Source organism: Myotis brandtii, unplaced genomic scaffold (genome assembly GCF_000412655.1).
Source record: "Myotis brandtii unplaced genomic scaffold, ASM41265v1 scaffold1270, whole genome shotgun sequence".
NCBI classification, from domain to species: Eukaryota; Metazoa; Chordata; class Mammalia; order Chiroptera; family Vespertilionidae; genus Myotis; species Myotis brandtii.
Genome location: NW_005354465.1, coordinates 663,101 through 676,255, shown reverse-complemented (window position 1 = coordinate 676,255; position 13,155 = coordinate 663,101). Strand labels below are relative to the sequence as shown.

General features: G+C 37.9%; 1 protein-coding gene across 5 annotated transcripts in view; it reads left to right on the top strand.

The window, feature by feature from the left end:
* Positions 1 to 13,155, top strand: part of UBE2R2 (ubiquitin-conjugating enzyme E2R 2) — a 76,290-nt gene that overhangs the window by 26,076 nt on the left and 37,059 nt on the right. Inside the window, exon 1 of one of the 5 annotated variants that reach the window (XM_014534244.1) lies at positions 8,624 to 8,744. The exons of the other annotated variants lie outside the window; for them this stretch is intronic. Within the exon in view, the coding sequence (XP_014389730.1) occupies positions 8,716 to 8,744 (29 nt within the window). The 5' untranslated portion in view covers positions 8,624 to 8,715. Of the gene's footprint in view, positions 1 to 8,623; positions 8,745 to 13,155 lie in introns of those variants that run through there. 5 annotated transcript variants of the gene reach the window in all.

Below are 13,155 nucleotides of genomic sequence, written 5' to 3'. Positions count from 1 at the left end.
TGTGTTGTCAGTGGTTAGAGTGTTGGCCCATGCACGGAAGGCACGGAAGGGTCACGGGTTTGATTCCCGGTCAAAGGCATGTACCTGGGTTGGAGGTTCGATCCCTGGTCCAGGTGGGACGTGTGCAAGAGGCAACCAATTGATGTGTCTCTCACATTGATGTTTCTCTCTCTCCTTCTCCCCATCCCTCCTTTCCACTCTTTAAAAAATCAATGGAAAACATATCCTTGGGTGAGGATTAAAAAGCAAAAAATTATTGAAAAAAAATTTTGAACAATTACAAACTTAGAGAAAAGCTCAAAGAACTTCCTTCCTTCTTCCTGAACCATTTGATGAGAGTAAGTTGCCAGTCTCTGATGTCCCACCATTTCTCTGAATATTTTAATTTATTTCTTACAAACAACAACTTTCTACATAATCATACTATAACTATCAACAATCAGGAAATTAACATTGAGACATCATACCATCTAATCCTCAAATACATTCTATTTTGCCAATAATGTTAGTATTGTTTTTTGTAGCAAAAGGATCTAGTTCAGACTCACCTGTTGCTTTTAGTTGTCCTGTCTCTGTAATCTCTTTCAGACTGCATGTAATCATTCCTTTGTCTTTTCTAGACTTTCATGGCCTTGATAGTTTGATGGTTACTGGAGACTTATTTTGCAGAATGTCCCTCAATTTAAGTTAGTAACATTTTCTCATGTTTATCTCAGGTGGCACATAATTTTGATTTGTCTCATTACTAATGATGTCTGTTAGGAGATGTCTGCCAGGGGGTTTTATAAAGTTGCTCTTCCCCTTTCCAATAAGTATTTTGTTGGAACTATTTTGAAACTACATAAACATTTAATTCCTATTCAACTTTTTGTGTTTTTTTTTTAATTTTTAAAAAATATATATTTTTATTGATTTCAGAGAGGAAGGGAGAGGGAGAGAGAGATATAAACATCAATGATGAGAGAATCATTGATCAGCTGCCTCCTGCACGCCCCCTACTAGGGATCGAGCCTGCAACCTGGGCATGTGCCCTTGAGCAGAATCAAACCCAGGACCCTTCAGTCTGCAGGCTGACGCTCTATCCACTAAGCCAAACTGGCTAGAGCTCAATTTATTTCTTTATCTCTATATGGATTCATAGTTTCCTCTCTTATTCAATGGGTAATCTATACAGTGTATACATTTTACATTACCACAAATGGTATTGTTTAATTTTATTTCAATACTAGAGGCCCAGTGCACAAAATTTGTGCACGGGTAGGTCCCTAGGCCTGGCCGGCAATCAGGGCCGATCTGTGGGGTGATCAGCAGGGCGATCAGGGGCCCTCGCTGGCACCCACCTTGGCCGGCCTGTCGCCACCTGCTTGCTGGCCTCTCATCCCCACCCCCCTCCCCCCACCGCTACTCTATGGGAGGCAATTGGGGGCAGTGCTGGCCAGGTCACTGGCTGGCCCCACCCTCACTGGCACACGCCTTGGCTGGCCTGGGGCCTGCGGGCTGGGGCAGCTCCTGCGTTGAGCGCCTGCCCCCTGGCAGTCAGTGTGTGTCATAGCAACCAGTTATTCCACCGGTCGTTCTGCTGTTCGGTTGATTTGCATATTAGGCTTTTATTATATAGGATATAACAATACATTAAAGTATTAAAATGTGATCTAAGTCTGGAAGATCATAGTCCAGAATGTTCAGAATGATTATCTGGTTGTTGGCAAGTAAAACTCCACCATAATGAGGTAGGTGGAGTTAAAAAAATCTAATCATACAGAATATGAGCCTAGTGTTATTTCAAGCTGGCCTGGAGGCTGCTGATCCAAATCTGACCTAGTCCTGGCTGAGGTTTGGTGCCACCTGGTGGCATTTGTCCACTTCAGTATAAATATAAATGGGGACAAATTTGGCTATCTAGGACTTCCAGGGATTGGCAGCAATTTTAGGCATGATTAATTTGAGCTAGGTTCTTTGACACAGTTCTGGGAGATTGGGCCAGAAATGAGAAGACACATTCTCTACCTCCTTGCTTTCTAAGACAGGTAGCCTGCTTTTCTCTTCCAGGCCTCATTTTTGCTTCTGTCAGGGTAGGGGTGAAGGGTGAGTAGGTATATTTACTATTTGTGACTTTCTCTTTTAAAAAATCTGTACTTTCTGATATTTTTCATATTATGAAATATTAATAAAATCTTAGTGAAAATTAATATTAGTTTTTAACAGAAAAAAAGACAGTTAAGATGGAAAACTCTGCTGTCTCAGGAATAAGGGAAACAGTATTAAGTGGGTGATTTATGTAGGAACTGTTTTCCAATACTGCACAAAATTTTTCAGGTGCTATTTAAGTTCTACTGTCAGGACTTACTTTGCATATGTAAAGGGATTCTCTCTTCCAAAGCAAATTTGTCTTTAATGTCTTAATTTTAATTCTATTATGTATTGTCAAAATTCCTGAATTATTATCAAATTTCTGCAGATTATTTACTAACAAATATTTTCTTTTTGGATCTAAGGTGCAGAAAGTTAATCATAATTCTCAGTTTATAGCCCATTGTTGTAATTGGTCTGTGTAAACTACTTCTTGTGCTCCTACCTTCTTTTTATCCTCATACTGCACTTTTTATTTCTCTCCTCCTGCCATAGGCAACCATTTTAATGTGTACCTTTTTACATGTACCTGTTCCTACAACATTTGTATTATTCTGTGCACATGTATTTTACGTCATGTAATTTAGGTATTTTTCATATTTTTTTTCTATTTTTTCCTACTAAGCAGCATATTCTGTTTTTAAAAAATATATTTTTATTGATTTCAGAGAGGAGGGGAAAGAAAGAGAGAGATGGAAACATCAATGATGAGAAAGAATCACTGATCGGCTGCCTCCTGCATGCTCCCCACTGGGGATTGAGCCTGCAACCTGAGCATGTGCCCTGACCGGGAATCTGTTAAACTTTTCCTTCACCCCTGCCCTGACAGAAGCAAAGATGAGGCCTGGAAGAGAAAAGCAGGCTTCCTGTCTTAGAAAACAAAAAACTTTCTTCAGCAATTAGGGGGTAGTCACCCGATTGAAGGGCTAGAGAGCTGGGTGTTTCACTGTTTTTAACTTTATACATTTTTCATCCTCTTATTTTCAGCCCCATCTCACATCTTGACTTTCAGAAGTACCAACTGTTGAGATCTTAAGCCTTTGCGCGTTTCCCTATACACCTGAGCTTACTTCAACCCTTCTCCCATCACAGTTAGGTTTTAGCCTTCTCAGGTTTGCTAAATTAATCTCTTTCGTATTACAAAATTCTCTTGATATTTGGTCTACTATCCTCTCCCATTTTCTTTGTCCTTATAAGTTTATATGTATGTTTTATCCCTCTTGCATTCATTTTGTTAGGGTTTCAGAAGAGAATAAAGATGAATACTTAGGTTCCTTCTTCTGTTTTTAAACCAAAATTAATATTGACTTTTAAATAATTTCAGGTTAGAAAGTGTTACTTCCTGTGATAAACTATACTTGAAAGTCATATTTAGGTATTATTTAACCTACAAGGTATAGCTTTTTGTGTGTGTGATAGTGAGAGAGTTGTATGAAACAAGTCAGCTAGCTGATTAGACTGATGAGATAACCTTGTATATATTTTTCATGTGTATACAAATTGAGCAATTGTTGAAGGCACATGAACTGTTTTACTTATATTAGTAATCAATGTCTTGAGAATTTTTTGTTGTTCAGAATTATTCCTTAATAAGGGCTAAAGCCCTCAAGGAATATTTTACTTGATTTCTTACATATAAGTTAGGAAGTCTTGGCTCATATTCTATTCTACTACTACTAGAGGCCCAATGCACGAAATTCGTGCAAGAGTAGGCCTCGCAGCCCTGGCTTCCTCCTGAAGGATGTCCGGTCTAATTAGCATAGTATTACATTTTTATTATTATAGATAAGGTGGTGACTTTGTTAGGTGCTGATTCTACTCATTTAGAATTTTTTTCAAACTCAAAACAATTACATATAGGAAAAGCTAACCTATCCATTCTTTTTTGTTGTTGTTAAATCTCACCCGAGGATATTTTCACCCCCATTGATTTTTTAAAAATATATTTTATTGATTTTTTACAGAGAAGAAGGGAGAGGGATAGAGAGCCAGAAACATCGATGAGAGAGATCGATTAGCTGCCTCCTGCACGCCCCCCAGTGGGGATGTGCCCGCAACCAAGGTACATGCCCTTGACCGGAATCGAACCTGGGACCCCTGAGTCCGCAGGCCGATGCTCTATCCACTGAGCCAAACCGGTTTGGCGCCATTGATTTTTAAAGAGTGGAAGGGAGGGAGGGAGGAGAGAGAGAGATATATGTGAGAGAGAGACATCAATTGCTTGCCTCCCACACAAGCAACCTGGGCCAGAGATTGAGCCTGCAACCCAGGAACGTGCCCTTGACTGGGAATCGAACCCCCGACACTATGATGCCTGGCCCAACGCTACAATCACTGAACCACACCGGCCAGGGCTAATATATCCATTCTTGCAGATAAAATACAAGTTTACTTTCACAAATCTACCTGTAGCACATTACTGAATGATGTCCTGTCCTAAAGTATCTTCAGAACCATTTTAGGAAGACTAAATTAGGTTTAGAAAGATGTCTTGCCGTTATCACAGGATAGTGCTCCTTACTCTCCTCTAAAATGTCTTCTTACCATCACATTCTAATCAGAGATTAAAGAAAATATGAAAGGAGAACAGGTGAAGGCAATAATTATATTTTGTTAAGCTTAGATCTTTGGGAATTGATGATCTATAATACGTTATACAAGTTACATTTGTAATTATAATCATTGCTAAACTATTGCATTTCACTTTAGGACTATGCCATATAATTATTTTCTTTACATTTCAGTTAACAGAGAGTTCATTTTAGTATCTTTTTAAAAATGCACTATAAATTATGGTCCTATATTTGGGAGCAGTAATGCAAATACTTGGAAAACCATTCAGCTGTTATAAATTCTTATTTTGAAAGTATTTATTGTCTCATCTGTGTTAGTAATTGCTATTGTCATTTCTTTGTGTATTTTATCTATTGGTAGATTAATATCTGGCCTAAGCTGACTTGCTTGGATATTCATGAAAACTAAGCTGAACTAGGAAGGATAGTTTATATTTAAATTTGTTTAGACTCATTGCCCAAGTTTACTTTAGAATCCCTGATGACCTGTCTGATAGTTTTAGACCCTTGAGAATATCTTTGTTTTAACATGGAAGGTCATATTTTGTGTCCACAGAAGTTTTTTATGTAAATTATTAAAACAGTCTCATAAAATCCTGACGATGATGGATTCTTAGATACAGTTTTTCTTTTTACATCTTTACTTATTTATTTAATTTATTTATTTTTCCATTGATTTTTTTTCCCCATCCCAGGATATTTTTCCCCTTGACTTTTAGAGAGAGTGGAAGGGAGGGAGGGAGGGAGAGACAGAGACAAAGACATCCATTGGTTGCTTCCCGCATGTGCTACTGACTGGGGCCAGGGATTGAACATGCATCCCAGGTACATGCCCTTGACTGGGAATTGAACCCGCAACCCTTTGGTGTGCAGGCCAATGCTCTAACCACTGAGGAAACTGGCCAGGGCTATGATTTTATTTTGAACGACTTATTAGAACTAGGATTTTTAAATAGACAAAGGTAAAATTTCACATAATATTTTTGTGCGACAGAACACTTGAGACCTTATTTAAGTTTGCTTTATTTTCCAGATGGTTTTGGATTCAATAAAATAAAATTTGGTTATTTAAATGTAGGTTTAATGATTAGCATATAATTTTTGTGGGTGTCCAAGCTATTTTATGTTAATACTAGAGGCCTGGTGCACGAAATTCGTGCATAGGTATGGTCCCTAGGCCTGGCCTGCAATCAGGGCCATCTTCCCCAGCTGCCAGCCAGCCGCCCTGCCCCCCTGCCGCCACCCCCCTCCCCCAGGTTTCGCCATCGGGTGATTGGTGCCTGATGGCCAGGGGAAGGGACCAAGAGGTGGTCAGTGCGCCTCATAGTGACTGGTCCAGCGGTCGTTCTGGTTGTTCTGCCGTTAGGGTCAATTTGCATATTACCCTTTTCTTACATAGGATCATTGCATTTCAGGAATGCACATTTTTCTCATTTTGCCAAAGAAAATTCTCTTGATTGGGAATAGCACTTTACTAACAGGCCAAACATTGTATGTGAGCCTCTTTTGCTCCTGACAGCTTAGCCTTTAGTATAAATTTGTATTTTATTACCTTGCCCTTTCCTTCTGATGCCTACTGGCTTCCCCCTATCATTTTCTATCATTAATTAGGTTGTAAACAGCAAGTAGCCTTTTGAGACAGCAAGGATGCAACATCTTGTGATGGTGACATGGCATAATACTCCATAGCACTATACCCTACCACTCTTCTGCTAAGTCATACCATTGCTGGTCCTGGCCAGGTAGTTCAGTAAGTTAGAATGCCGTCCCATACAAATAAATGGAACAACAAATCGATTTCTCTCTCTCTCTCTCCCTCCCTTCCTCCCTCTCTAAAAAAACAAACAAACCACATTGCTGTCAAATACCTTTTCTAAATGAGTCCTCTGTATGTCACACTTGTTCATTTTTAAATTCATGTGTGTTTAAAATAAAAATTTTCACAGTTCTATGGTTGTATAACATCAAATTTCCATTTTTGACTCATTTGGCATGTCTGACACATGCTTTTTTTCTTTCTGGTGGTGTTGTGGTAAAAAAGTATATGAGTTGATTCAGTTATGTTTTAACAAGCTATTCTCCAATAATTGGATAATGCAAGACAACAAGATCTTACTAAGTCCTCTGTAGTTTTAATGAACATCTATTTTCTGTACTTAAGAAATGCTTGATTTTGGAAAAAAAAAAGGGCAAATATTTATGTTAAGCTTTGTTATCATTTGACAAAGTAAAATATGGATTAGTGAAGAAAGGGGCTTTACATCTTTTCAGTCTACTATTCTCCAGATGATTGTTACTGGAGATATCAATTATTGATCTGCTTTTGTCTTTGGTAATAAAATTTGATTGCATGTTATTTGATATGATCAACAGAGCCAAGAATTAGAGATTTGTTCCTTTTTCTCTTTGCCATTGCCACTATCAAAATCTAGATTTCTTTTTTTCCTTCATATCTGATAAGTTAATTTAATGCCTTTCAATTGTCATGCTTCTTACCAAATACCTGGCTTATATCAGCCTCCTGCTTAAGAATGTGTGTCTTTTCTTGGTGTTTAATTAGTCAGGAGTGCACAAGATAGTATATGGTCAGATTGCTCCTAAATTCCTTTTTTTTTTCCTTTGCTAAACTTGATGGTTGGCATATATTTCTCTTTACTTAGCTAAATTATAATTTTCTTTAGGGCTTTTAACTTTTGATGTCATGTCTAGAGAAAGTATGTGATGTAATTAAAGTTTTTCATGCAAAAATTTAGAAAGGCTATAATATTTTTATCTACTGAACTTTTAGGATTGGTTGTGCATAATCATTTTTTAAAAATAAGCTTTTATTGATATTAGAGAGAGAGGAAGGGAGAGGGACACAGAGATAGAAACATCAATTTGCTGCCTCCTGTAGGCCCCCTACTGGGGATTGAGTCCAAAATCCAGGCATATGCCCTGACCAGGAATTGAACCAGCAACCTCTTGGTACATGGTATGACACTCAATCCACTGAGCCACACTGGTTGGGCCGCATACTCATTAAAAAAAAAATTATATATAATTGATTTCAGAGAGAAAGGGAGGAGAGAGAGATAGAAACATCAATGAAGAGAATCACTGATTGGCTGCCTCCTGCACGCCCCCTATTGGGGGTCTAGCCCACTACGCAACCCAGGCATGTGTTTCTACTAGGAATTGAACCATGACCTCCTGTTCATAGGTCAGTGCCCAACCACTGAGCCATGCCAGCCGGGCTGAATACCTATATTTAGTTTTAAATTTATTTCTTGGTATTTGGATATCCTTTTTTATGAAGTGCCCATTCAAGTCTTTTTGCCCATTCTTATTTATTTATTAATAAATAATCACCTGAGGATATTTTTCCATTCATTTTTAGGGAGAGTAGAAGAGAGAGGGAGAGAGAGAGAGACATTAATATGAGAGAAACACATTGATTGGTTGCCTCCTGCATGAGCCTGGACCAGGGCCCAGGGCCAGGGAAGAGCCTGCAACCAAGGTACGTGCACGTGACCAGAATTGAACTTGGGACCCTTTGGTCTGCAGACCAACACTCTATCCACTGAGGCAAACCGGTTAGGGCTGCTCATTTTTTTTTTAAAACAGAATATGATTATATTTAATGCACAAGTTTGATACAACCAAAAAGTAAAACACCAGAGTAAAATAGTAACAAAAAACATGGTATTTCATTTGCAATGCATGAGAAATGGTTAACATCTTTAGTTATAAACAAGCTCTTAAAATCCAGTGACACTATAATAATGCAGGAAGCTGGAAAAATGAAATGAAAAAGTACAAGTGATGATTAAACAGTGAGCATATATGATTTTGCTGAGCAGTGATGGAGAATAAGGGGCTGCTCATTTTTATAATTTTGTCTTTTGCTTATTAATTTGAAGGAGTTCTTTATATACTGTGGATACAAATCATTTGTTGGATATATGTATTGTGAATATGTTCTCCCACTCTATGGCTTGCCTGATTCCTGTCTTAATGATGATGTCTTTTGATGAACCAGAAATTCTTATTTTTCAAGAAGTAAGATTTATCAGTTTTTTGTGTGTGTGGTTAGTACCTTTTGTGTCCAACTGAAGTAACTTTTATCTACTCCTGTGTCATGAAGATATTTTGGTATGTGTATGTGGTAAAATATATGTAAGTGTACAGTTCAGTCGCATTAGGTACATTCACATTGTGTAATACCTCCATCTGTCAAACTGAAATCCTGAAGCGTTAAACAACTCACCATTCCCACATCTCCCCAGGCCCTGGCCACCAGCATTCTACTTTTTGTCTGGGAATTTGACTATTCTAGGTAACTCATATAAGTAGAATCATACAGTATTTGTCCTTTTGTGATGGGTTTATTTCACTTAGGATATCTTCATGGGTCATCCATGTTTGTAATTTTCTTCCTTTTTAAAGCAGAATGATGGATACTTGGGTTGCTTTCACCATTTGGCTATTATAAATAAGTGTCTGTGCACATAGGTGTGCAACATCTGTTTTGTTGCATAAAATGGTAATTCTAGTTTTAATTTTTTTGAGAATCTACCACATGTTTTCCATAGCAGCTGCACCCATTTTACATTCCTACCAGCCTTGAAAGATTCTTAGCCAACATTTATTTTGTTTGTTTTGATAATAGCCATACTAATTGGTACAAAAAAGTAGATATCTCATTGTGGTTTTGATTTACATTTCCCTAATGACTGTTGATGTTGAGCATCTTTTCACATGCTTATTGGCCATTTATAAATGTATTTTCTTTGGACAAATGTCTATTTAAGTCGTCTAGTTTTTAATTGTTTTTTGTTGTTGTTGATTTTTAGTTCAGTGTATATTCTGGATATTAACCTCTTATCAGATATATGATTTACAAATATTTTCTCCCAGTCTGTGGGTTGCCTTTTCAATCAGTTGATAGTATCATTTGATGCAAAAATGTTTTTAATTTTGATGTAGTGCAGTTTTTTATTGTTGTTGATGTGTTTTTGATATCATATCCTAGAAATAATTGCCAAACTCCATGCATGAAGCTTTCCTCCTGGTTTCATCTATGAATTTTATAATTTTAGATCTTATGTTTAGGTCTTTGATTCATTTTGAGATAATATTTATATATGGTATAAGGTAAGGGTCCAAATTCATTCTTTTCCATGTAGATATCTAGTTTTTCCATCATCATTTGTTGAAAAGACTGTTCCTTTCCCATTGAATAGTCTTGACACCCTTGTTAAAAATCATTTGATCATACATATGAGAGTTTACTTCTGGGCTTTCTTCTTTTCCATTAATGTGTGTATCTGTCTTTGTGCTGTATCACATTGTCTTGATTACTGTAGATTTATGTAGTAAGTTTTGACATAAGGAAGTATGAGAACTCCAATCAAGATTGTTTTGGATATTTGGAGTCCCTTGAAATTTTGTATGAATTTTAGGATGGATTTTTCTAGTTCTGAAAAAATTATAATTTGGTTTTGATAGGGATTTCATTGAACCTATAGATCACTTTGGGTAATATTGACATCTTAAAAATACTATGTTTTCTAACCCATGAGCCATGGGATGTCTCTTCATTTATTTGTGTTGTCTTTAATGTCTTTCAACATTTTTCAGTTTTCAGTGTACAAGTTTTTTACCTCCTTGGTTCAGTATTTTATTCTCAAGTCATTCTCTGCTATACTGATGCTTTCTAATGCCTTGTATGCGAAATTGTTTTCTTGATTTCCTTTATGGATTAATTCTTATTGTATAGAAATGCAACCTGGTTTTGGCAACTGATTTTCGGATGTTTTGTGTCCTGTAGTATTGCCGAATTTGTTTATTCTAACAGTTTTTGTTTTATGTGGAGTCTTCAGGCATCCAAATTGCAAAGAAATAAGTACAATTATCTGTTTGCAGACATGATAAAAATCCCAGCAGGGCCCAGCCGATGTGGCTCAGTGCTTAAGTTGACCTATGAACTAAGACATCACAGTTCAGTTCCCAGTCAGGGTATAGGCCTACTGGGGATGGAGCTACTAACTCTAACCTGGCCTATACCCTGACTGGGAACTGAACTGTGATGTCTTAGTTCATAGGTCAACTTAAGCACTGAGCCACATCGGCTGGGCCCTGCTGGGATTTTTATCATGTCTGCAAACAGATAATGGTACTTATTTCTTTGCAATTTGGATGCCTTTTATTTCTTCGTCTCTGCTAGGACTTCCAACATGAGGATATTCTTTTACGTTTTCTTCTTATTATGAATTTAGCTTTTATTCACAATTAAATAAGCAAAAGCAAGTTTTTCAGAAACTTTTACAAATTACTTACATAAAAGAAAGTGAATAAGGGCAGTCCTAAGTTTGTAACAAATAATTACAAAAGTCTCTAGGGCAGCATGAATATAAACCACATCACAGCATGGTGATCTAATTGTGATATAAGTAAGGCATAACTCATCTAGAAATTATAGTTTCAGAGTTGCACTTAGGTTTATGCATCATCTGTAAATATGTGACATGGGTCAAGATTAATTTTTCAATGTGGCTATCTAGTAACTGCTCCAGTATCATTTATTGAAGAGACTATCTTTTCTTCCATTGAATTTTAGTGTTGTCTTTGTTGTAAATTAGGTGGTCTATATGTGTCTATTCCTGGGCACTCTTCTGTTCCATTTCTCTGTTTTTCTAGACTTGTATGAACAACAGTTTTAATAACTATAGCCAATGATAAGTCTTGAAATATAGTAGTCCTCCCCTCCCCTCTCCTCCCCTTCCTTCCCTTCCCCTCCTCTCTTTTGTGGCTGTCCTATGTCCTATGCAGTTTCCACATAAATTTTAGTATCAGCTTATAAATTTCCACAGAAAACCTACTGGGAGATTTTTTTTTTTATTATTCCTCACATGAGGATATGTTTTTATTGATTTTAGAGGGAGGGAAAGAGAGATAGAGAGAGAAATACCAATGTGAGAGAGAAACATTGATTCCATTGCCTCTCTCACATACCCTGACTGGTGATCAAATTCTCAACCTTGGTATGTTCCCTGACCGGGAATCGAACCCACCACTTTTACTTTTTGGTGTACAGATGATACTCCATCCAATTCAGCCACACTGACCAGGGCAAAAACCTGTTGGGATTTTTCTTTTTTAAATATATTTTTATTGATTTCAGAATGGAAGGGAAAGAGAGGGAGAGAAGAGAGAGATAGATACATCAGTGATGAGAGAGAATCATTGATTGGCGACCTCCAGTTTGTCCCCTACTGGGGATGGAGCTACCAACTCTAACCTGGCCTATACCCTGACTGGGAACTGAACTGTGATGTCTTAGTTCATAGGTCAACTTAAGCACTGAGCCACATCGGCTGGGCCCTGCTGGGATTTTTATTGAATTGTATTCAAGCTGTAGATAAAGGGGAACAGTGGACATCTTGGTAATATTGAGACTTTTAAAATATATTTATGTTTTTATTGATTTCAGAGAGAGAAAGAGAAAAGAGAAAGAGAGAGAGAAAAACATCAATCGGCTACCTCCTGCAGGCCCCCTACTTGGGATCAAGCCTGCAACCCAGGCATGTGCCCTGATTGGGAATTAAACTAGTGACCTCCTGGTGCATGGGTTGATGCTCAGCCACTGAACCATACCGGCTGGGCAATATTGAGACTTTTTAGTCTACAGATGTTACATCTTTCTACTTATTTGGGTCTGTTTAATTTTTCTTCTCTGTGCTTTATAGTTTTCAGTATAGAGATCACACATATCTTCCAGAAGTTCTACTACCCACCATTAGTTCTACTCAGTTCAGTCATGGCAGAGAGTAAACCTCCAGTCTTCTGTAGACTTATTCCTAGGTAATGTTTTTCCAGTTTTATTGAGATAGAATTGTATTAGTTTAAGATGTGTAACATAATGATTAGATATCCTATATAATAAAAGGCTAATATGCAAATCGACCGAACGGCAGAAAGACCGGTTGCTATGATGCACACTGATCACCAGGGGCAGATGCTCAATGCAGGAGCTGCCCCCTGGTGGTCAGTGCACTCCCACAGGGGGAGCGTTGCTCAGCCAGAAGCTCTGCGCTGGGCTCATGCCTGGCAAGCAGTGGCAGTGGCAGGAGCCTCTCCTGCCTCCGCAGCAGTGCTAAGGATGTCTGACTGCTGACTTAGGCCTGCTCCCCGCGGGCCTAAGCCAGCAGTCAGGGGCTTCTAGTATGTATATAATTAACATTACCACACATTGTTAGAGAAAGATCTAGTCTCATATCAAGTTTGAAGTGTACAACACAATATTGTTCATTATAGTCACCATGTTGTACATTACATTCCAATTTGTACCTTTGATTCTTCCCACCCCATCCTTGCTTTAGTTAGTATTTGTCTTTCTCTGTCTGACTTATTTAACTTAGCACAATGCCCTCAAGGTCCATCCATGTTTTCACAAATGGCAGGGTCCCTC